This window comes from Drosophila tropicalis, unplaced genomic scaffold, assembly GCF_018151085.1.
Source record: "Drosophila tropicalis isolate 14030-0801.00 unplaced genomic scaffold, ASM1815108v1 contig_463, whole genome shotgun sequence".
Classification (NCBI taxonomy): domain Eukaryota; kingdom Metazoa; phylum Arthropoda; class Insecta; order Diptera; family Drosophilidae; genus Drosophila; species Drosophila tropicalis.
Genome location: NW_027172929.1, coordinates 387,985 through 412,539, shown reverse-complemented (window position 1 = coordinate 412,539; position 24,555 = coordinate 387,985). Strand labels below are relative to the sequence as shown.

At 39.0% G+C, this 24,555-nt stretch overlaps 1 protein-coding gene across 7 annotated transcripts; it reads left to right on the top strand.

The window, feature by feature from the left end:
* Positions 1-10: 10 nt before the first annotated feature.
* LOC137574419 (mucin-5AC) lies at positions 11-24,251 on the top strand. 7 transcript variants are annotated; one of them, XM_068286716.1, is made up of 14 exons: positions 11-518; positions 5,762-7,777; positions 14,158-14,337; positions 15,762-16,298; positions 17,621-17,718; positions 17,836-17,930; positions 18,011-18,132; positions 18,218-18,595; positions 18,674-18,901; positions 18,968-19,312; positions 19,436-20,108; positions 20,201-20,363; positions 21,032-21,136; positions 21,328-24,251. In XM_068286716.1, exons 2-14 carry the CDS (start codon positions 6,053-6,055, stop codon positions 21,683-21,685), a joined length of 5,007 nt encoding a protein of 1,668 aa, XP_068142817.1. In that variant the 5' UTR covers positions 11-518; positions 5,762-6,052; the 3' UTR covers positions 21,686-24,251. The 7 variants fall into 7 exon arrangements, with proteins under 7 accessions (XP_068142817.1, XP_068142816.1, XP_068142818.1 ...); XM_068286715.1 differs by having other exon boundaries at positions 21,011-21,136; XM_068286717.1 differs by lacking the exon at positions 21,032-21,136 and having other exon boundaries at positions 12-518.
* The last annotated feature ends 304 nt before the right edge of the window (positions 24,252-24,555 follow it).

Here is a 24,555-nt window from a genome sequence, read left to right as displayed (position 1 = left end):
GCAGTGTGAAACAGGTTTAGTTTCGTATAGTTTAAAGGGGTACGAGTATTTTAGGCTTGCTATGCATGTATGTGTGGCACACACTCACACAGACACATATGCAAGTACACACTGTGATGTGAGATAAACAAATATAAAAAAGTAAACAAAGGAAATAAAACAGGGAGAGAGTGAGGGAGAGAGTGAGAGAGAGAGAGAGATAAAAAGCCAAACAAAACCGTGAGGCAAACAAATTGCAAAAAATAAATGTGCGGTGAGAGGCAACAACAGAAACAACAACAACAACAACGACGACTAAACAAAAGAAAGAAGAAGACGCGCAAAAAGAAAAGAAAAGTCAAAATCGAAATTGAAATTGAATAGGTTCCTCCCGGTAGTAGGCTCCTCCTTGTCAACAACCAACCAACAAAACAACCAAAACAACCAACAAACAACAAGAAAGCAAACAGCAAACCAACAACAACAACAACAAACCGAACACCATTAATGAATTTGAATCTGAGCTGAGCTGAGCTAAGGTAAGTACTGCAATCAAAATGAATGGCAACCGAGAGTTATAGACATATATAGTGGGAGAGAATGTAAGGGAGAGAGAGACAGAGAAAGAAAGAGATGGAAGAAAAGTTGCAGTTGACATTTATGAAGAACACTTGAATGAATTACATTCTCAATGGTTTTTTTTTTTTATTTAACTCAATTTTTGTCAGTGCAAAATTGGTTTGCTTTAATCAAAAAGTTCGCTCAGTAAAATATAGAAAAACTAGCTTCATTTTGCCGACATCTGAGATACCCTATAAAATTAAGAGATATTTGAATGAAATCCGAGTATGACATTGCAAATTGATTATACTTAAATAGGTCGATCGCAAAAAAGACATTGTACATACTTTAGTTAGCTCTTGAAAGCAACTAATATGCCCTTCAAGCCTTTGTATACTGGGTATATGAAGAACCCCTTTTCTTTTTTGCATAAATCAAAATCAGAACAAATATTTATCTCCACCAACTGTCATTGGGAACCTTTCTGCCAATGCTTGATAAGTTTAAAATCAATTTTTATTTTTTTATTTTCGGGCCAGTGTGTCGCCAAAAAAGTTTTGCTTGACTGACTGCCAGAGCCCCGTATGTCGTCGTTTGTACGTCAGTCAGCCTGGGCCTCAGCCTGAGTCTGCCAAGCCTGGCTGCCTGCCTGCTTGCTTGCCTGTCTGTCTGTCAGGTTTTGAGTTTGCGAGACCTCGATTTGCTGCGGTTTGGTTTATCGATCAAACTCTTTCACTTTATGCACAAGGTGCGCACCATCCGCCATCCGCCACAATCTCTCTACAAACACGCCTCGTAGTCATCGGTGTTGTTATAGTTGTTGTCGTCGTCGTCGTCTTCTTCTTAGACTTCTTGTTCAGCCCCAGACGCCCGAGTCCTGGCCACTTGATTGCTCAGCAAAATATTATATTACATACATTTACCATAAACTAGTAGGTAAACTCGGTTAGCTCTGCTTAAATGACCATGGAATAAATTGTATAAATTTGCAGCAAGAAACCAAAATTCATGACAACAATGAAAGAAAGTTGTTACACTCAAAAAAGATAAGTTAACTTGGTACACAAAGGACATTTAATAACCCAGAAGCTTGAAAATGTTGTATCCTTTGTATAATAAACAAATTCAAATGCTCACATTTTAGTTAATGTAGTTTTCGCTCAGTGTAGCGTAAAAGGATGGCAAGGAAATCTGCACTTTACATTGTATTGACGATCATAAAAAGAATTTTTTGCAATTAAATGAGTAATTGCTCCGGGTCATAATCCTTTGAAAGTCCATAAATTTGCAATATGCTAATCAGCCGCAGCAGCAGCAGCAGTTATTGGCGGACTCTGTTAGATTTTGGGTGCACCTGAACGCATATTGGTGTGTGTGTGTGTGTGTGTGCGTGTGTGCGTGTGATACCTTAAGCGCGCGAGTGGCCCCAGAGACAATTCACGCATAAATCACAACCAGAGACTTACATATATAGAGTCAGAGTCCTTTCACTCCAATCCTCTAATCGTTGTCTTCAGTCTCCTGGGTCCTCGTCGGCCAATTTGTATTAGGCTCACGTTTCGCAGCTTCGAAAGGGCCTAAAGCAAAACCAGAACCCGACCAGTCAACCACCCACAAAAAACGAAAAAAAAAGAAAACAGAACCAAGCCGAACCAATGTCAGCGCATAGTCACTGGGTTCTTATGCTGATGACATCATAACAATAAAAATTAAATTGTTGCTGCCCTTCCACCCACCACCCAGCACCAACCACCCACACCCACCATTAGGCGGCGGCGGAGGCGGCATATACACCAGCCATCTGTAACAGCAGCGGAAATGACGGGCGGCTTGCTGTTGTTGTTGTTGTCGATGTTGCTGTTGTGGCAGGATTTTGTTTGCTGCTGCACTGAAATTGTAAAACTCCTTGAACTCATTCAGCAGCAGCAGCAGCAGCAGCAGCAACAACACCAACAACAGCGACAACATCCGTGGTGGGGTTTGAATATATAAAATTTTATCGTATGACACACACATTTAATTTAATTTAATGAAAGTCGGAACAACCTGCTCGCTTATCTTTAAACGCTCTGCGATGCTATTTTAACAGGCATCACCGTTGGCTGTCTTTCTGGCGTGACGTTCGCTATGTTGCCGTGATACAATCGAGTTATCAAAAAAAGAAGACGTCTCCTCTTTCCACACCCTCCTCATCCTAGGCCACCAACCTGCCAGGCACTAAGTTTAAAATAATGAAAAATATTTCAATTAACATGGCCCTCCACCTCCTGCGTTTCACGCATATTTCATTTTTATTTTAACAATCTATGTTACTCATACAACGTCATCTGTGCTTTTTTTTACGAGTTTCCCATTTCGCCAAACTCAATATGCATTCCACTGTGCCTTGTACACACAAAATAGCATTTAGAAGCAAACAATCCTTGTGCAATATGTGAATCAAAGCAATTTTAATCAAAATTCAACTAAATTCATACCCTCACATTGGTTCATTTAATAGAGCTTTAGGTTTTTCTAATGTTTTTTTTTTTTAGAACTATTCATACTATTTTCGGTATACTAACAATTTACATTGGGATTTGGGACAAATCTATTTCAAAGATATTTTTATGTATACTTGATCATTTTGGTCCTTTTTGGCTCTCATATACTCATCGAGGAAGTGGTATGCTTTATAGAATAAAATTGTATGTTCATTATTTCCTTGAGTACTTAATATGTTAATATGACACAAGGACAACGCACAACGTGGCAATAAGGGCACGCACGCACACCTATACATCAGGAGACTTTCACACAGACACACATATATACATATATGCACACGAGAGCACATAGAGCACAGAGTAAAATGTCTGAGGCGTTTGAAAACATTTAATTGAAAAGAACTTTGCCGCCTGCTTCTTGCCTGACTGCCTGTGTCAACCCTGTGCCTCTGACGACCGTCCAACTAGATAGCTATCCGCTTTTCGGAGCCTCCCCCAACTGCCTTTCCTCGCCTAGTCTATGCCTTTCTCGGCTCTGGTGTTTGCTTGCTTTCAAAAATTGCTGCCCCGAAATGTAGGCAACATAAAGTGTGTCTTGGGTTTCTATGTATTAAAGCTTATAGCCAACGCCGATGCACATGAATTGTGCCTGACCCCTTCAGCTTAATTATACGTACATACATTAATTTCGTTGGAAAAATATAGCCAAGCCACCTTTCTTGTTCTTGTTGGTGTTTTTTTTTTTTTTTTGTTGTTTTTCGTTTGTTTTTTTTTTTGGTGTTGCGTGCTTAAGAGGCGCCCAGGCGTATGCAATGATTTATTTGACATAACCAAAGGCGGGCGGTTCACAGGCAGGCAGCAGGCGTCGTCAGCCTGTCAACTCTCCTGTTGTGCATATATTTATTTAGATTTGTGTGCATGAGTGTGTGTGTGCAAATAATATTAATAACAATAAAGCTTTATGAGCCATTTTATGGCCATATTTCCATTGGTTTCTCTGACCATCGCAATCAACAGCAGAATTCAACGAAACAAAAAAACAACGAATGAAAGAAAGCACAAGAAACAAATTCAATTTCAGTTCAAATTCAAAGATCGACCATTGCATACCCTAGTTTACTTTAGTTGTATAGGCAAATTGAAAAAACTCATGAAAGTCATTTACTGTCTTCTAGTTTTTAATGGTCAGTCTTTAGAGGGGTTTCAATTTACTACGCCCATTCAACCATTCAATAAAAGGGTATAACAAAAGCAGTGAATTGCAAAGCTCGAGAGGGTTGCAGAGGAGTAAGGCGACAATGGTGGCGTACACGAAGGCGACGTCGAAGACAGAGACGCGCGCGCGTTTACGTTGCGCGTCCGTCTATGGTGCAATTTATTTAATGTGGCAAATATTGAAGATTTTCCTGTAGCATTTTTATCTACTGGCCAAATAAATGTGAGAGCATGCCTCATCATGTTTTTCTTTCACGCTCTTTTCTCCATTTTCCTATACTCTGTATTTTTTTCCATTTTCTTTTTATTTATTTTTTTTCTGTAGAGGAAAGCACTTTGTGTTGTGTGGCTGTTTTTAATGTTGTTTCTCTCTCTTGAAAAAAAAAGAACCTATATATGTATACTACTTTCCTCGGTTTTTTTCCCTACATACGGCATGGCAATTTAATTAAGGCTTATGTCGATTTCCGGTGTCAGCTGTGGCAAACATTTCACAGCATGATAGAGACAGAAGAGGGTGGTTAACAACAGGCAGAAGGGATATCAATTTGACCCCTAAAAGACGACCCTGACCATTTGCTAACTGAGCATTAATTAAATGTTTCATCTCTGACTTTGTCATTGATTTATCCATTTCAACTTTTCATATTTATTCTCGTACCATCCATTGGACAAATTATGTAAAACACACATAGAAACACATTGACAGAGAAGGTCAGACAGAGAGAGAGAGTAAGCGAGGGAAATAGTGAGGAAGAACGCCGGCCTCGCCTTTATTTGAAATGCTAACACGTTTTTCCATTTCTCCCAATCAAAAAATCGAAAAGTTCAAAGTTCGACCCCCGCCCGCCTCGAAATGATACAAAATTGCGAATGGGTAATAGCTGGCCAGCAAAAACGGTGACGCGGAGGTGCCATGAAAAAAAGGAAGGATATTTGTATATATATATATTTATGTATGTGTGTGTGTGTGTGTGTTTGTGTGTGAATTTCATATGCACAGCGGAGCATTGATTATTCAATATACTTTCAATGACATTGCTTCTTTCCCCCACCCATTCAATAAACAGACAACGAACGCCCCCAAAATCCACATTGACTGCTTCATCAACAAATTAGTTGAGATTTTGGTGGTGAATGAATTATGCAATGGCTTATCCCCGCCCTCCTAGTGAGGGCGCCCCCACACTCGACAAATTGACAAAACTTTCTAATACTCTATGCAAATCCCCACAGATTTGCCCTTAATCGCGTGCCCCTATCTTGTTTGAGTTGAACAAATTTTTCTCCGTTTACGAGACTATTTTTCATATCCTCCCTTTGGGCAAGGGTACGCAAATGTCGGTAATCAGTGTTGGCAGTAGACATCCATATAGATTGTAGATCTCAAAACAAAATTTAATTAACCACAAGTTACAAATCTTATGTCAACTTATCAGTTTTTTCTATCTTGTCAAGTCTTCTCTCCCACTAAGGTAAATTGTTCAAATAAAAACAAAGTACTTTTTATTTATTTACAGCAAAAGAAAACGTTAACAAAATAATAGGATAAGCAATAACAAAAACAAATAACAATTATTCATAAATTATAAATTTAGTTTAAAAAAAAGACAAAAACTATTAGTTTTTTGGGGAAAATCAACGCTTGAGAAAAAAAAAAATCAAAAAAAAGTATATAAATAAATTAAACAAACTCAAATTTAGTGAACTAAGGAGGAAAAGGATCTATCTCGAGAGAAATAGAAGAGAAAACTTAACAACTAGAAGATAAAGAGCAAGAAAACGGCAACGGCTGCGGTGGTTTGGCCGTAATGGGTGGTGGCTTTGCGGCGCCACCAATCATATTAGCCAGCAAGCAACAGGCATTAAGAATGCACGAGAAACTCCTCGAGAAAGAGGAGAAGACAGCTACCGTAGGAACAGGAGACGCATCAGACGACGCACCAAAGTCGCGCAAAGAAAAGACTGAAAAGGTCAAATTGGCAAAGCCATCGAAATTTGCCGAACGCCTGCGACGCTCATTTCGCCGCAGTGAGCATCGATCGTTGGAGATAAAACGGCACGAGCCAACGGCAGAGGAGCTCAAGGTGAAGAGTCGTCGAACACCGTCACCGCCTTCAGTGACAGGGCCAGCGGTGGGAACAGCGACAGCAACCGGATCCGCATCCGCATCGTCCTCTTGCTCCTTGTGGCCAAATAATAATTTGGTGCAATTACATTTGCCTGGCCTTGCATTGGGCGGGCACATTAATCCCGCCCTGCTCTTGGATAGCCCGGACGAGTGTACACCGCCAGAGTACGCCTATCAGCATTTGAGTAGTGTGGCCACTACCAATTCGAGTACATCGCTAGAGAGCAATTGCGAACAATTGAGTGAGCTGAGCAGCTCCCAGACGAGTGTGTACTATTGGACGGCAGCCGTTGTCACCACCAGCACCAACGCTTGCCCTATGGGTGGAGAGGTGAGCACAGCTGCTCCGAGCAGCAATCCAGTGACTGGCCCAAATGGAGCCACAACAGCAACAACTGGTTTAACAGCAACGGCAGCAGCTCCTCCACCAACATCTACAACAACGAATACAACCAGCAGAAGCTGTAGCCTGACCAGTGAAAGTAGCTCCGTTCGTTTGACCCGCCTGCAGAATTTCCTCTTCAAGAGCAGCAACGAGAGTTCACGCAGCTATTTGGGGCATTCGAATGAGGGTTTTACGGCATCCTCACACAACTCCTCATCTGGTGAATGGGAGCAATTGGGTGGCGGTGTTGGCGGGGGCAGCAGTATTGGAGCCTATGGCCATGATTTTCATGGCAGCTCGTTCCCAGAGGAAACAACACCCGATGAGACAGACACTCTGCCCGTGGAGAGTAGTGTTGGCACCAGCGATTCGGCAGCTGGACAATACTATCAATACACTCTGACCTCACCGAATAACCCCTTCTTGCCGGAGATTACAGCTCGAACATATCACAGCACGTACTCCGAAGAGCAGGAGCAAGGAAGTGGAGGCCATTGTGAACAACTTGAAGAGGATTCGCGTTCAGCGCAATTGCCAACGCCCGCCTATAGTCGCGCCGGTTCGCAAGAGTCATCCACTCATAGTGAGAGCGGCATTAGTTGTCCGCCTGGACCGACACCAAGTCCGGCGTCTAGTTCGTCATCCACTCCAGGTCGCCACAGACGCAAACTCTTTAGTCTGAATTCGCCGACACGTTTGCTCCATCATCAGAGTCCCACCAATACAAATGCCCCAGCCGTCTCCTCATCGGCCCCCACTCCAGTCACCATGGGTGGTGGAGAGAGTAGCAGTAAATTCAATTCGGCCACTCTGGTGCGCAGTTTGAATCCATTTCTACCGGCCAGCAGTTCCAGTGCCAGCAACATGACGTCCCCCAAACGTGCTCCCCTCAAACAGACAGCGGCAATTGTCACATCGCCGGGCTCTGTTACACCGGATCTAAGCACGAAACGCGAAGAATTTTTACGGGCCACCATGAAGATTTGCCTTGTGGTCTCACCGCCTACCAGCAAGCTGCAGGTGAGCCAAAAAAAAAAAAAAAACATGGAATAATAAAAAAAAAAAGAAAAACAACAAACACAAAAATATTCAGAGAATTATCCGCAAATGTTTAGCCTTAATCAGATATTTACTTTACAAAATGAGAATAAATATTCGTTTTTTCTTCCTTTCTGTATTTTCATTTCATTTTTTTGCTTCTTTCGCGTGGCTACTCATTTATATTTTTGTTATTTTTTTTTTGGTTTTTTACAGATTTCAGTTGAAAAAGCATTTCAACTTTAGGACTTTAAGTACAATTTAAATTTATTTAACTTTGATTAAATATTTTCAGCTCTCAGATTACAATTGTGTAATTATTTCATATCTCTTAATTTATTATTTGAGTACATTATTATGATATGTTTTCTGTTTTCTGGTTTGTTGGTCAAGCACAAAATTATAATGATAATATTCATTTTGCCAAATTAGCCACAAATAAGGGCTACTTTTAAAGTTTTTTTGGCTTTCACGTAGATGAAAATTATTTAGTATATTTTCCAAGTTGAGACTAGAATTGAACCAACTTATAGAACGAAAAAGGTGAGCATTTCGATTCCATTTTTCCGCTCGTGACTTTTCATAGAATCCCAGAAGTATGCAACAAATAGTTTGCTTAAACGCCAGCTTCCTGCTTCTGCAGAACCATAAATAAGTAGGTACTTTAACTTGAAAATGAACTTCTAATCATTTGAAGAACTAGCGTGCAAACTTTCTTTTTTTCTTCGCTTTAATTTCTCAGAAACTGCTGGCTAATGAAATTCATTAAATTCGAGATTAAACTCTACTCGGTTGATTTATCCTTCAATTGGTTTAAGTTTCTGCCCACTTAACTGTCATTTTAGCCTTCAGATGGATGGTTTGACTTTGCAGTTAATTTGAAAGTAAATGCTTCGAATGAATCTTGATTTGCAAAATGCACAGAATAAAGACGATAATTTAATACATTCGAGAGCAACTGATAATGTGACCCTCGTGAGAAACAAGTGCACTTTTACGAGCATTCTGTTGCAATGTGTGTTTGTTGCCAAGTGGTCATCGTATATGCTGTATGTTGAAATGACAACTGGTCGAATTTTCGGATTGAATGCAAGGATATATGGGTAGTCAATCAGCCGTGCTCTCAAATAAATTCAATTTGAATTTAAATGCATAAATTCAATTTGGCAATATAACCGCTTTCATGCTCGAATAGAATATGCAATAAAACATGTACAGTGACCGACATAAGTTTGCCCACTACACCGCCTTCAATTTGTGCAGTCGCTCGGTTATTACTTTACATACACGTTCATACATACAGTTATGTACATATTTGTATAAATATACATATGTACATATACATATGTATGTGTGTACAATAAAATAATAATAACAGTATAATATTACGCATACGAAGCGTAAATGCATAGAAATGTCTATTCAATTGAGAGATGTGGGCGTGACATCGTTCTAGATGATGAGATGTATGGTTGATATATATGTGAATGTGGGCTCCCCCATTCGCCATTCAATTGTTGCCCGAGGACAGACATTAAAGGGCATTAGCGCAAGTGCAGTCAAGCAATAAATTGCATTCACGACTTCTTCTTCTCCGGACTCTCCTCTCTAGGGCTGCGGACTGGGATGGGGATGGGAGGTGCTGCCCTAAATTCAAATAACTTGGCATGAACGACTCATGCATAACCATAACCATAGAGCCCCAAGCCCCATCGTATGAATGAATGAGCCAAAAGCGATATTAGCCTTGGGCCGTAAGTGGAACTCTTCTGTCTATAGACTTTTTGGTCATATTTTCTAGTATACAAGTAGTAATAGACCATGCTTCTCTCATCGTTTATAAAAACTCTCTACTGGATCGAATATGCCTAACTCATTTACAGGGTGCCAAGAAATATCTGCAATTCATGAAATTCTTATGATTTTCGCTTCAGCATAGCATAAAATATATCTAAATATAAATCGTTAAGCTTGAACAATAAGCCATAATCCGTTTATCGCTGCATAATGGCATTCCCCTCAGTTATTTTTCTTCTTCCAAGAAGTAACATTATAGAAATCGGGATTAAGACAACCAAGCCGAATGACAAGAAAGACAACCAACAAGAGAGAAAATAAAGAGTGGGAGATGGGAAATTTATATAATTCTCTTTAGATTATGTTTAATTCAATATGGATTTTAGGAATGACTCAACTACGTAGAATTCACCCACACGCACCTACACCTACACACACACACACATAGATCTACATATGTACATACATACATCAGCTCTTACCTGTGTATACATTTGGAATGCCTGTGAAATGTTTTCAATTTTTAATTTAATGCGATTTACTATCGCGTCGCATCGCATCGCGCTTTGATAACAAGTTTCATGTCAGTCGAAGCCAAAACAAATTGCATTTCACTTTGTTAGTTACAATGTTATTTCCAGGTAGATACAAATACACAGAACACATAGAAAAGGAAATGCGAAAACTATTTTTACACTCCACTCGGACATTCACATGCACTTTGCCATATGCAAATGCGTGACTGTGTCTGTGTGTTTAATTGTTGGAAAAGTTTCGCTTAAAAACAATTGCTGAAAGACAAACAGGGCAGACCCAAACAAAAAGTATAGCACACTTTTAAGGGCAAAATATACGTTCTCCCATACCTAATACGATATTTTAATTATATGCAACAGAAAAGAGAAAACCAACCAAGCTATCAAGATTGCATGACATAAATATCTCTTAATTGCTAGCTCTGAATCAAAGTGTATTTAACCATTGGCCGCAAACCACAAACAATTCGAAAATACCTGCATATGTATATTGTTTAATTAACAATTTGTTAAGCTTTTAACTCTCTTTTGGCATTTATAAAAATTCTAATTAAAACGTAATCAAAACACATACGAAAATAACGATATTAATTTCTTCATTTCATTTCATTTCTTTGAAAATGAATCTGTTGTTCAACATGTCGTATGGAGCATTTTAACTCGCTATTATGCATACGACATGTGTGACACTGTTAAATGTCTATAAATATAATTTCAGAAGATTATTTAAGTATATACTTGAGATTAAAGAAACCAATTACCACGATAATCCAGCCATATAAGTCTACCATATGTATGTATATCCTTGCAATAAGTTTTTAACACACTTTGAAAGCGCGATGGCAACACGACTATATGGAATGGATGGGGGGGGTGGAGAGGCCGTGAAGTGAGAACGTGAAAAATGCATTTCGTCTGTCTTTAGCAATTATTTTACGCGTTCGTTTGTTGTTTCAACCTCGTTGTGGGCAGAGGCAAAAAGCCTAGGGCAGACAGAGACCGAACCACTGAAAAGGACTTCACTCTGCGTGTGCACACAAGCGGACAAACACCCACAGAGCCACACACACACACACACACACACACACACACACACACACACACACAGAGTGTATACTAAACTAAATGTTTAATTTATTTAAATTTCATTTGTAATAAAAATTTGTTATACTACACAAGAGCCAGCCAGTTGATGTCCAGTTAATTAAATTTAAGGAAAAGGTTTCCAGGAAATTGGGTCACATTGAAAATCACTTGGAAGTGGCTAAAAATGAAAGAGGTCGGGTGGACTAATGGGGTTCTGCGGTTAGCAGCATTAGTTAAGGATATACATTTTTATTGGCTAAGCTCGAAATGAATTTATGACAACAGCTGTGTCAACTCTAATGAGAGAACATATGAAAATACGTTGCCAGGATGGGATTAGCTTTAAGCATAAGCTGCAAAGAAATCACAGAGAATAAATACTAAAGGAATACAAGAGAAAACAAAAACAACATTAAAACAAAGAACGACAACAACGACGACACTGACGAGACCCAAGACCAGAACTGAACAGAACAGAACAGCAAGACCAGAAGCAAGCAAGCAAGCAAGCTAAAGGAAATGGCAACAGAAATGTGAAAAAAGGGCAAAGAGCAAACCAAGCAAAGACTCAAGCTTGAAAATTGCCAAAACAAAATGTGAAATAATGTCGTCAGCATTGGGGGAAGAAAATAATAGACGCAGCACGCGAGAATCCTTGAACACACCCACGGGAGTCCTACATATGCTTACAAACAGATTTTTGTGGCAAATGGATGGAAGACGACGACGAAAAGGAATGAGGAAGAAACAACAGAAGACGCGCAAATAGTTCAAAGGCATATGACATTGACATGAATACCCTTTCCAAAGAGAATTTCGATATATGTATTAATTTAGTCAAACTATCTGACTAAGGGTTAAAGAAGATTTTGTTGCATACCCGAAAAATGAATATCTTCTCCAATCAAGTAATAAGTTTCTGTTTGTTTCCCAAAATCAACTGACTGCTTTGCTGTTAGGATATCAAATATGTTGAATGGAATTCATTTTTGTCGGGAATAGCTGAAACGGTCTAAGCGAAGGGAATGTTATTCATGCCATACGCATTACCTTAAGTGTATGTTGGCTGGGGTTTTTGGCGGGGCTCTTCAAGGATATGAGGCAAATGTTGTGTCTATTTGATGTCTCAACAACGGAAGTAAACGAATTAAGGCAAATGCTGGCATTTAAGGCAAATTCGCAAATATTCATAACGGCCCAAAGTCGCTTAGCCCATTTGATTAACTCGATTGACTATGAAATGGCACTGAAATGGGCAAATGTTTGGGCGGCGTCCCACTGACGCCATGGGGGAGCGTAGAGGAGCGAAGCATAGCGAATCGGACAAACACGGAGGCTGAGGCCATTGGCATTGACTTTGATGATGGCCCTGGCACTGAGCACTTGACTGATGTAATCACAGTGCATTAAGCAAGGCAACGGAAACCCTTCGAGAGCGCAACAACGACACGTCTAGGGTTCTCTTGAGAGAATGGATGGAAGTAGGGTGGCAAAGGGAAGGGCCAAAGGTGCAGCACGGTTCATTTTTTTCCTTGCCAGCTGCATCTGTGTGTGTTTTTGTGGCAGTTGTTCGCCTTCGTTGCAAGCAATTTACTTTTTCCGGCAAAGCCAAGTCTTTTTTTTCATTGTCTTGCAAGAAGCTGCACCATAGCCAGGGAAAAGAAAGAAGGAAAACGAAATGGGAATACACCGAATACAGCAGAGGGGAGTGTGGGGCAAACGAAGTCTAGCAGATTTTCTTTCTGCCTTAAGCCATTGAAAATATTATGCTTTGTAGTAAAAACCGCGAAATATTTTATGAATCGATGTCGTTTCATGGTCGGGTTTAACTCTTTGTTTTCTCTGAGTTTTCCTTTTTTTTTTTTTTTTGTTTCTTCTCCTTCAGTTTTATTTTTTTCTTGAACAAAGCTTAAGCACAAAGAAAATATTCGCGCACAAAAGATTTTGGAAAACTATGAGAAAATTGAACAAAAGAGGAAATATCACTCATCCAACATGTTGAGCGAAATTAAAGATATAGAATACTTGCATTTTTCCGTGTCGCTGCCAGAGAGCAGCACTTATAATTCAAGAGCACGAAAAGGGACTTTTCCAATTAATGTTGAGAAATCGTAAAAAATGATGGAGTCAATGGAATTCCCGATGAAATTCCGTGCAGTATCTTGAATATTTCTTTAATCTATGCACACACATATTTTGTTTTATTTGGCCATGTAAAAATTTGTCGCCTTATTATAAATATGTTTTCTTGTCGCATGGCTATTTGTTTTGTTTGTTTTTTTGTTGTTTTGTTTAAATTCGGACACAACATGAATGGAAAACCATTGTGTACTTTTCAATATATGCAAATGAATTCATAGAAATTTTAAATGGAATTTATCGTGGCGAATGCTTTTGACTTTACTTCAATTTATGGATGGCAATACTTCGTAGAGTATCAAAGGGCATATTGCCGATGCCGGAAAGGAAAATCAAGTATTTATCTAGTCTTTTATAAAACAAAAGAGGTGAGAACCTTTGTTACTCTTTCAAGGACATTGTTCTCGAGATGTTGAATTCAATTTTAATTGCTCGTACTTGTTAAGGGGTAAATAAATGTCTACATTCATTTCTTTGTTCAGTTACGTTACGTTTGATATATTTTTTTATTTAATTTTACAATGTGATCAACTTTTATTTACATGCATGTGACAATCAATAATAAAATAAAACTATCACTGAACACACACAACAAAAAATCAAAAGAGTGAGAGAAAAAAAAAATTCAACAATAAGAATAAAATTTAATTATGAATATCTGAGAAATGCGCTTGATTGATTTTTTGTCGACGTATCATACGAATATGAAATATATATGTATATGTTCGAGTACATTTTTTTTTTTTTTTTTGTTTCTTTTGGTTTCGAAACGATTGTGTTCATTTGGCATTCACTTTATTTCAGTTGAAATCGAAAAGCCTTACGCATTTGGATGGCCTCGATACGGTGGTGGCATGCCAACATGGAACAGCGACTACCACAGCAGCTGGAACAGCAGGTGCAGGTCCAGCGATGGCTTCCACAACAACGACGACTGCAACAATGGGTGCGGGAGCAGCCTCTCTGGGCAGGCAGTCTATTGTGGTAAGTGAAAATTCAAGTTGCAACCAAGATAAGCGAAGGTCATACAAGTATTGAATTGCATGCTAAACACAGTAGCACCTAAGCCTCTTAGCCCTTCACCCCCTCCTTGTTTCACTCTCTATCTCTCCTGGTGCACTGTTTGTAGAGTAAATAGTTTGGCACCTTTATCGTTACTTTACATTACTTTACTTAGCTGTGGTGATTCTATAAGGAAAATTGATAACAAACGACTTTTCTTTGTAAGTTTGCTTCTTTTTTTTTTTTGTTGTTTTTGTTTGAGTTTCTATTGGAGTTTTCTCAGCTGTCATTGATTTACTCTTCGTCATTTGTTTTACGCCCATTTTCTATATGTATCTATCTATCTCTCAAGATGTGTAAGATGTGTCTATACATACACACTTACATCAAATATATATATGTGTGTGTGGGTTTTTTTTTTTTGGTAGTTACTATTCATTATGAAAAACCTTTAACAAGCACCCATCATACAGCCCACCCCCTACCTCGTAGCCCCACTTTAACACCTCTCACCTCCTGTCCTATCCTACTACTGAATGGCCTTAGTCAACAGTACGTGACTTTTCAATGATTTTTAGCTTAGTTTCTATTCAGTTAAAGAATTGTCTTCTCTTTTTTGTGATTTTACATTGGTTCCAATGGATCCTTTTTTGTGTTTCTTTCCCTCTTATTTGTTGTCGTATTCGAAATGAAAATGTTGCCAAAAAATATGAAAAAAAATTCTATGATCAATTTTTGGCAAATTGTTGAGAGAATTAGACTAGAAAAGGGACACATTGGCTATTTGTGCTCTCGGTGGGCAACAGTGCGTATTACATAGAGATTTTTCATACACAAACATATATAATTTGCCTAAAAGGTTTGTTCTTGTCCAGGTTATAGCTCTGCCATTTGCTTATTGATGGCAAAACGATATGCAGTTCTATAAATACAACAAACTTTTTTAACTTTAATGAAGTCTTAGTTAGTAGAAGGCCATAGATGCAAGGTGATTAAACACTAAGTATGTAGAGCATCATCTACAGTAAGCAGCTTCATTTGAAAGTTTCCTTCAGTTTGTATTTATTTTCTATGACCTTCAATTTGCCTATCGCTTACAGCATTTCCTAATTAAATCCAAAACAACCTGAACATAGTATAGGGTAGTGAGAAAAAAGTTTGTTTTACTTATGATTTTCGATTTTTGCTTGGAATGAGTTGAATTTTGTAGTATTTTTTGTTTAATTTATTTTTGGACTAAAGCTTTTAAATGTTAACTCAATTCTAAACACTCTCACTGTAACTGTCTACGTCTCTCTCTCTTTCTCTTTCTCTCCCTTGCTGTCTTCTGTATATCTGTGCCTACTTCCTGCGGCTATATATCCGCCCACACACACGCACACACAACGCTTTGTCATTGCTCTTAGTTGGATAAAACCGAATCAGTTCAAATTTGTCAATCTCATCCGCCAACGATCTATACCCAAGCGCCACAAATTGTCCGGCGAACACCGTCACTAATGCTCTCACTGTCGCCGACGCCGACGTTAGATATAACAACCACATCCACTTCCACATCTGGCTGTTATATAGCTCGAGGTGCCACCAGTCCCTGTGTACACAGTAGTGTTAGCTCCGCCTCCGCCTACTCCACTCTACACCATCAGCACCAACACCAACACCAACACCATCCACCTCACTTCCACCCGTCTCACCATCCTCATCATTCAACACAACAGCATCAAAAGCAGCAGCAACAATTGGCTCCAACTTTAGCTCCAGCTCCGACTCATTCAATACCTTTGTCGTCTTCCTGCTCCACCACAACAAAACAGTTTCAGGGCTCTAGTGGCGAGGCGATCGTTGCGTCGTCGTCGTCGTCAGTGTCAGTGTCGGCAGGGACAAACAAACCAAAGAAGTCCTCGTTTATGCAGCGCAAGAAACCGTTATTGACACGCAGCGAGGTGAGTCAGCAAAAAAACCCAAAAAGGAAAACGCCCCGCCCACCCTTACCCAAACACACACACACACACAAACACACATATCCAACCCAAACCCGACACTGAGATAATTCTGGAAAATTGAAAACCAATTGCCACAAAGCAGTAAAATGGAAGGATATCACATGGAAAGAAGGAAGGTCGATCATTCTTTGTTTCTGCTTCTGTCAATCTTAACGATAATTAGTCCTAATTAGTCCATCTTTTGGATTCAATTACCGCATAAGGATATACGGCAAAAAGAGCATCTGAATTACGGTGCGTCATCCGTCTATCCAACTGAAGGTGAATCCGACTTGCCTTGGTCTTGTTCTAATTAATCCTGAAAGCCAACGACTGCTAACCTTTTGTGGTTGAGTTCGGTAACTGAAAGCAAAAGGGGTGAATAATGTACAAAACACGATGTCGGGAAATGAATAACTTAGAGTCATCAAGTTGTGTTTTTTTTAAATTCTTTTCTCCTCCCCCCAACTCCTCCTCCTAGAAACCCTCTCTTGTATTTTTCGTTTTTCGTTGTTGTTTTTTTTTTCGATTTGTTTTTCGTCGCTTTAATCAGCAAAAAAAGAAAGTAAAAAGTTGCTTTCGCCTGGCGCACACTTTCATTTTCACCTCACCCCAACTGTCACTGTCACCCTCACTCCCACTGTCACCCTCATGGCTCATTCATCTATCGTGCATCCTTCAGTCTTCGTTCTGCCATCCATTCGTTTGTTTTCTGCCATCACTTTTTCACACTTTCCGCTTTCTTTTCCTGTCACACAGCGAGGATTCCACTTTGTCTTCGCTTTGCCGCCTCTCTGGTCCGGGTCAAATACGAAAACACAGAGAATATGGTTTTCTTTTTTTATCTGAATATCCGTTACCCGCTACCTTTCTCCTACAACCTTTTTTTTTTTTCTGTATCCTTTTTTTTATTTTAAATATTTGCAGATGAATTTCCGTTTCCCTAGTTTCTATGGAGAAACACTTTTGTGTAGAACTTGTGTATTTTTTGTGTTACTTCTGTCTTTCGTCTTTCTTTCGCTTTGATTTCAGAGTCAGAGGGGTTAATTTAATAGCTTTGACTAACGAAAGCAGCGACTCTGAAAAAAAAACCCTATCGCCGTTTCAACTTCCCACTAAACTTTTAGTGATATGGACATCTCTTTGTCGCTCTCTGTCTCTCTCTCTCTCTCTCTCTCTGTCTCTCTGTATCTCTCTATTTCCATCTCATATGCAAATTATGTGATTTAATTAAAATACGATTATAAGACTATTCACCATCTTTCCTATAAATGTATATATAGGTATCGAGTTCCGAATTCTTTTCGGTATTATTTTGCCTAGAGTCAACGCAGCAGCCAGATGAGGAATTTATACCGGCGACCAAAGGTGTCACCTTATTGTAAGTAAACTGAATCACTCAAATCGTTCTATGATTTTCGAGGCTTTGAACTCAAAATCTATAGAATCTTCAGAGAAAAGTTTGGCAGTCTGAAGACCTTATTATGTTAACTTACAGAAATGCCCTGAGTCATGCTTTGCGTGTGCGAAATCTTAGCTTTAATCAGATCACAATAACGGACAATTATCCCACGCCAAGTTTTTTAGATGCAGGTAATGAAAAGAATGGTTATAGCCCTGGATTGTGCCCCCTGTATAATTCTCTGTTGGATTATGTTATGTTGTTTCAATAGGTCCTTCACCCTTGACAAGCTCATTGGATGAGCAAACGGATGTGGAGAATCTGGCTGGACATCATTTAATCATTACCGAGCGTGAAAGTAGTCGCAAGACCTTACAGAAGGCTGCCTCATTTGTAAGATTCTACCCAGTCTTTGAGTGTTGTTTTATTTGGCCATTCGCTTTATTTTCCCTTTCCTCCATCTCCCTCTTTCTCAAAGGGTTCACGTCAACGTCCACCTCGCCTGTTGTCATCCGCTTCCACCGAAGAGACTAGTGAATCAGCTGGGGCAGCGGGCAAACAAATCAAACAACGCTGGACTTCCATATTCGGCATTAAGAATCCACAGCAGAGTCAACTCTGTGAATTACTTAATAGTTATGCCAAAAATGGTGTTCCTCAGCGGCCAGACGCCTTGAATTTTGATCACCCCGATTTGGTTAATTCGTTGGCCTATCTACAGAATATGGACAAATCATGGTTGGATTTTGTCCATCATGAAGCTATGAGTGAGAGTGAGATTAAGATACAAACGGCCATATGGGAGCTGGTAACCACCGAAGTCTACTATATACATGCCCTGCAAACTGTCACAGATGTAAGTGAGATTTCAGAAAAGGAATGAAATATGAAGAACCCCGATCTTCATGCGTTATCTCTGTGCATAATTTTGTAGCTCTTTTTGGCCTGTTTGGAAGCCGTACAAGAGGAACGCCTGCTAATTGATGTCGATCAGCATCGTTTGTTCTCCAATATTAGATCCGTTTGCGAGGCAAACATAAAATTTTGGACTCTTTGGCTTTATCCAATGGTGGCCCATAGTGTTGTAACCCACGAACCGATGAGATGCGCCTTCTTTCAAGAGGGCTTCATTGCCTTTGCCTCGATCTTTGCACCATATAAGGTAGGAGGAGCGGATAATAATCGAGCTTACCATTAGGTTTATGCATAATATTGAATCCGTTTGTAGATCTACTGCGCAGAGCAGAGCACATGTCAGTTCTATTGCAAGGAGCTCAATCAAAATAATGCTCTATTCACCTCCTATCTGGCCTGGTGCGAGTCCCAGAAAATGTGCAATCGCCTTCGGCTGGCCGACATTGTTGTACGCCCCATGCAGCGATTGACCAAGTACAGCCTCCTGCTGGCGGCTATTAAGAAGCACATGAGCGATGTGGAGGAGATTGAGGCCATGGATGTGATGATACACAGTGTTGAGAATTTTGTTGGCAGTGTCAACAATCATCTCACCATGCGACAGGAGAATGAACGCCTTAAGGGTGTGATGGCAAGGATTGAGTCCTATGATGTCGTGGTAAGTTATCTGAGAGGGGGAATGGGATGATGGGGCCGTTCGATTTAATGAAGCAAAGCTAACGACAACAATTGCCCATGAATTGCTCTGCTGCTGCTTCGGCTACGGCTACTGCTACTACAGGATACCAACAACGAAGTACTCGACAAGCTTATCAAACACCACAGCCAGATGTTCGACCTTTGTGCCCCCATGCGTGGCTGTCCGGCGTATCCGGTGCGTCATCTTTTCATGGAGGGTGACCACAAGTTCAAGGACAATCTGGGCAAATCGGATGTACATTGCTTTCTGCTAACGGATTTGCTGCTGGTGTGCAAGACCATTGCCAAGAAGGGATTGGGCGCTCTCAAGGTCATTCGTCAGCCATATCTGACCGACCAGCTGATGGTTCATCTGGCTCCCAACAACACATTGAACTGTGTCTACCTGAATGAGTTCCAGGTGGCAACCACAGCGTTTACGCTACAATGCACCGAGGCGAAGAACTGGTGTGATGCCTTATGGCGGGCCAAAACCATCTACCAAAGACTGAAGCGCGGATCGGGAGGCGGCAGCAGCGGCGTTGGCGGCAATGTGGGTGATAGCTTCCGTTTCGGTGGCAGCGCTACCAGTGGCGGCACCGCCGACTCGCTCGGTGTGCGCAAATCCCCAATGAACTCCTCTATCTGTAGCCATGTGTCCAGTGCCAATAATAGCCATAGCGGAAGTGTCGAATGGAATGATTCGCGCAACATATCGGTGGACTTTGAGAAGACCAATTCGGTGTCCAGTGATGAAGGATCGAGCATTATGACGGGTAAGTGCATCACGCACACACATTTGATATGGATATTTGTCATTCGATATTTATCTCGAATCGTTTGGCTCTCTTTCTGTGAATGAATGCAGGCAACCATGGACTAGTCCTGAAGGGGAAGCAACAGCTAATTGGTGGCCTACACAAGGCAAAGGTCGGAACTATTGCCTCAACCTCGGCCAATACGCTTTCTGTTCAGCCTCTGAACCATTTGGGCCAGAGTTTACCCAATCTGAACATGCATCACAGTCACACGTAAGTTGAAGTTGTCGTCCTGATCCTGCCATATGACCAGCTTCTTACTAAAAAGCAAGCACACACACACACACACTCATTTGTCCAGTCACACACACACACATACTCTCACAGCGAGTTTAATTTTATTTGTAACATATTTATAACATAATTAATTTTTACAATTATTTTTAAACAACTCCAAAACAAAAACATAAACAAAGATTTATAAATTTACAAAACAAAAAACCCAAAAAAAAAAAAAAAAAAAAACAAATACAAAAATAAATCATTTTTTTATTGTGTCAATTGTATGGAACTCTGTTTGCCTGTTTGTTTTTTTTTTTGTCATATGCCTGCGCCGATATCAACCAAATTAAACCCACCACAACGCAACGCTTGCCACCACAACTCACCACTATCCACCACGAACCATCATATTATCGACCGTAATTGTCAACCGACCGACTCTCCTTAACCTGTCGTCGTCATTTTGGTTTTTCGGACTTTATTGTATTTTATTTACAATTACTTTACTTACTTATACTTCACCCAATTCTTTGATCTGGGCTTTTTAACTTTTCCGGCTTTTTGTTTAATATTTATTTGTTTTGTTTCATTTGCACATTTCTATCTGTCGTCTGTGGCGTCTCATGGGTCTTTTACAGTAACCTTTATCATACTTATAGTAACAATACATTGCTCGTGCCTGGTACGACAACTAGTCACTCGGGTAACCTCTTATTATCGCCCAGTCATCGTGGCATTTCATATCCACCGCCGAGTCCAACAAGGTGAGTTTCCCCCTGTCCATTCTCTATCCACTGTCTGTCCCTGTCAGTCTCCCCACACTCTCTCTTTCTCTCTCTGTCTGTCTGTCTCTTTGTATCTTTTGCACATTTAAGTGATTTATTTGTTATAAACCCACTACCATTCCTTCCAAAAACCTCCGCCTTATCAAACTAACCCATCGACCTTCTCTTAGAGTACCGTTGCGTCGTGGCATGGCCTTTTCCACATCGACCAAGAATCCACCTTTGCGTAAGACACGCAATGTTACCTCCCAGAACAGTATTAACTGGCATCAGATACCGGCCACACCCACACCGCCCAGTCCGCGATCACAGCACCAATCCCCCTCATCGTCCACTGGCACAGGCACCAACACGGTAACTAGCACTGGCATTATACCTCTCCAGAAATCGATGCCACTGCTGGATAATGCCAATGGCGGACCGCCGCCCATCTTGCAGAAGCAATTGTCCCACCAGGCGCCCTTACCCACTTCCAATCACAATTTAATGGAACTTCAGCGACCCTTAAGCAATGAGACAGATGTCTGATGTCCCATAAACAATAGCAGCAGCAGCAACCACAACAACAATAATTATAAACAATATACAAACATATAGCAAACGATCTATCCAACTGATGGATCAAAACTGATGAGAGTCATCGACAAAAGCGTCACAAAACTTTAAGATACAAAAAAGAACAAACAAAATCAAATCAAATAGAATAATTGCACTTTTTGGGTCCAAGAACAGACAAAACTGATATTGAAAAATCGAAAATCTTAAAGAAATTGCATTCCAAATGTCCCTCCTGTACACAGCCCCACACCTACCCCAACACCCAAACCACCCACTCACTAACAACCTAAACGTTTCCACTTCCACCTAATTAATTAACCGTTACATATAAAATATCCAACATAAATTAATAACATTCTTCCCATAGACGATATAAAGACAAATAATGTGTAATCCAATTGAAAACATTAAGATATAGTGTTATCTATATATAGACATACCTACATATATAAACCATAAAGACATATGCCATTTGGATGGAAAATAAACATATTTAGATTGAAATTGTTAGCTTTATGAATTCTGTGTTTCCATATATATACATAGATATATATATATACATATATTGTTAATATGTACTAAGATAGTTGCCCTGTCATCATACCTGTATATATTTAGTTATTGGTCGGAATACTGCACCCTAATAACCAAAACCCCTAAACACACCTCTAACCCTGTATATATGTACAGGTACATACAAACAAATTCAAGTACATATAGAAACGATCAATATCAATACTACTACATAGACATAAATAGGGATCAGCCATATTGCAGATAAACTCGGAACCTATCAAATATACGAATAAGTTTCCAATGTGTTGAAATCATCTAAAAATTGATGTCGTTGATATAATAATTATGCCATATCGTGTTACTATCAACAATCCTCACATGGAGACTTCTTCACATAATCAACTGTGTGTGGAGGAAGTTTAGGTCTTTTTGGAATAGGATTATTGGTATTAACACAATATATTGATATAGGAATATATCTACGATTATAGAATACACATAAATATAAATGGATATTTCTTTTAGTCTCTCTCTTTCTCTCTCTCTCTCTCTCTCTCTATTCCTTTTAAAGAACATTGTCTTTTTATCCGAATTGCTGCCCCCCTTTCACTTTGGTAAAGCAAACTTAATTGCACTTTACACTTTATATAAATTTAAACTCAAGGATTGGATCTACTTTCATGTAGTTCAAAATCAAACTATCCCATTTTCTTGTTCTTTTCTCTGTTATAGTAAATTGATGATATCTAAACATTTGCTCTGCTCCTATCTAAAAGGGTCTTGTTTTTGCTTCCACACTTTAATACACAACTTATCCATAGATGGAAACAGAATTCAACATTAAACTATACCAAAACATAAGTATATACATATAAAAAAGAAATATTTATAGTTAATCCAAATATTGTTAGCAAGAGAAATTCCCATAGAACTGTTTATTTGAACAGTTTAGCTGGAGCAAAAAGTAAAACCTTTAATTTAGGATGCTCCAACGAGTTGGAAATATTGTAGGACTAGAATCCGATATGTCATGTCGGATATGTAGTTTTGTCCTAGCCAATAAATTAGTTCAAAACAGTTTGATCTTACTGGTTAAGTATTTAATCAATTATTACAAAATGAATGTTGTCTTTTCAAGCGAATTGCTTCGGCAGTTTGTTCCAGTAAGATGCAAGAAGTTTTGTTAATATTTTTTTTTTTTTTTTCCTCTTTTGTTGTTGTCGATTATTGTATGTATTATATTGAAAGAGAGTGATTCTATGTAAATTTTGGTCAGTACTTAAGAAAACTTAAATAAAAATTTAAGAAACAGAAAAGTAATCCCAATTACAGTTCTTCCCAACCAAAACCAATTAAATTTCTTAAAAACAAAAATCAAACAAAACTCACTGAGAAAAAAAAACACCATTAAATGAAACAAAGAAAAAAAAAAAACCTGAAGATACATTTTTCTTCTAATTGTATATATTATTGAAATGAATAAAAAGCGTGACATAAGTTCTAAATTATATATATAGGAAGAATAAAAAGTTGCACCGATACACAAAGTAAAAAGAAACACACACACAAAAAATGAAATAAGGAAAGTTTGTACAAAAGAGGTGAACATAGTAGAATTATGTATACATACACATACCATATATGTACACATGTATAGGTATGTATAGGTTTATGCAGTTGCTATATGAAACATATAGTTAATACTTATCAAACACAACTATATATTTACTATATGTATTACTTATAACCAAATATATGGATTTCTTTTAGTTTTAGCCATAAAATACCTATAGAAAACTATCTATAAAACAACAAACAAAAACCATTAATGTTACATACCAAAACACACACACACACACACACATTGATACCTATTATTGTATATCCCTATCAAAGAACCATGTTTTTTTTTTTTTTCATTGACAAAAAAAAAAGTAAAAGTAAAGTGCAAGAAAGCTTTATTTACACACGCTTAAACAATAAAAAATAAACGAAACGATAAGAACAACTAAGAAACAAACACAAATTCTTTCTTTCTCAATCAAACAATTGGCTATAGTTCTTACTTTTAAGTCAAATGTGTTGGGAATGAGGGTAACTTTCGAAAAACAATAAAAAGTAAGGAAATATTTGAAGGGATTCGCCATAAGTGAGTATTATATATACATATTGAATGGGTCAATATGATGAGCTTTGATTCCAATTGATTGCGTTAAGAAATCAGGGCTTATGTTTCTATTCATTATTCAAAGGGCTTAGACTTCTGAGTAGACACATATGGTCTTCTTTATTACGAATTCTTTGAGTACAAGGCAATTCTTCCA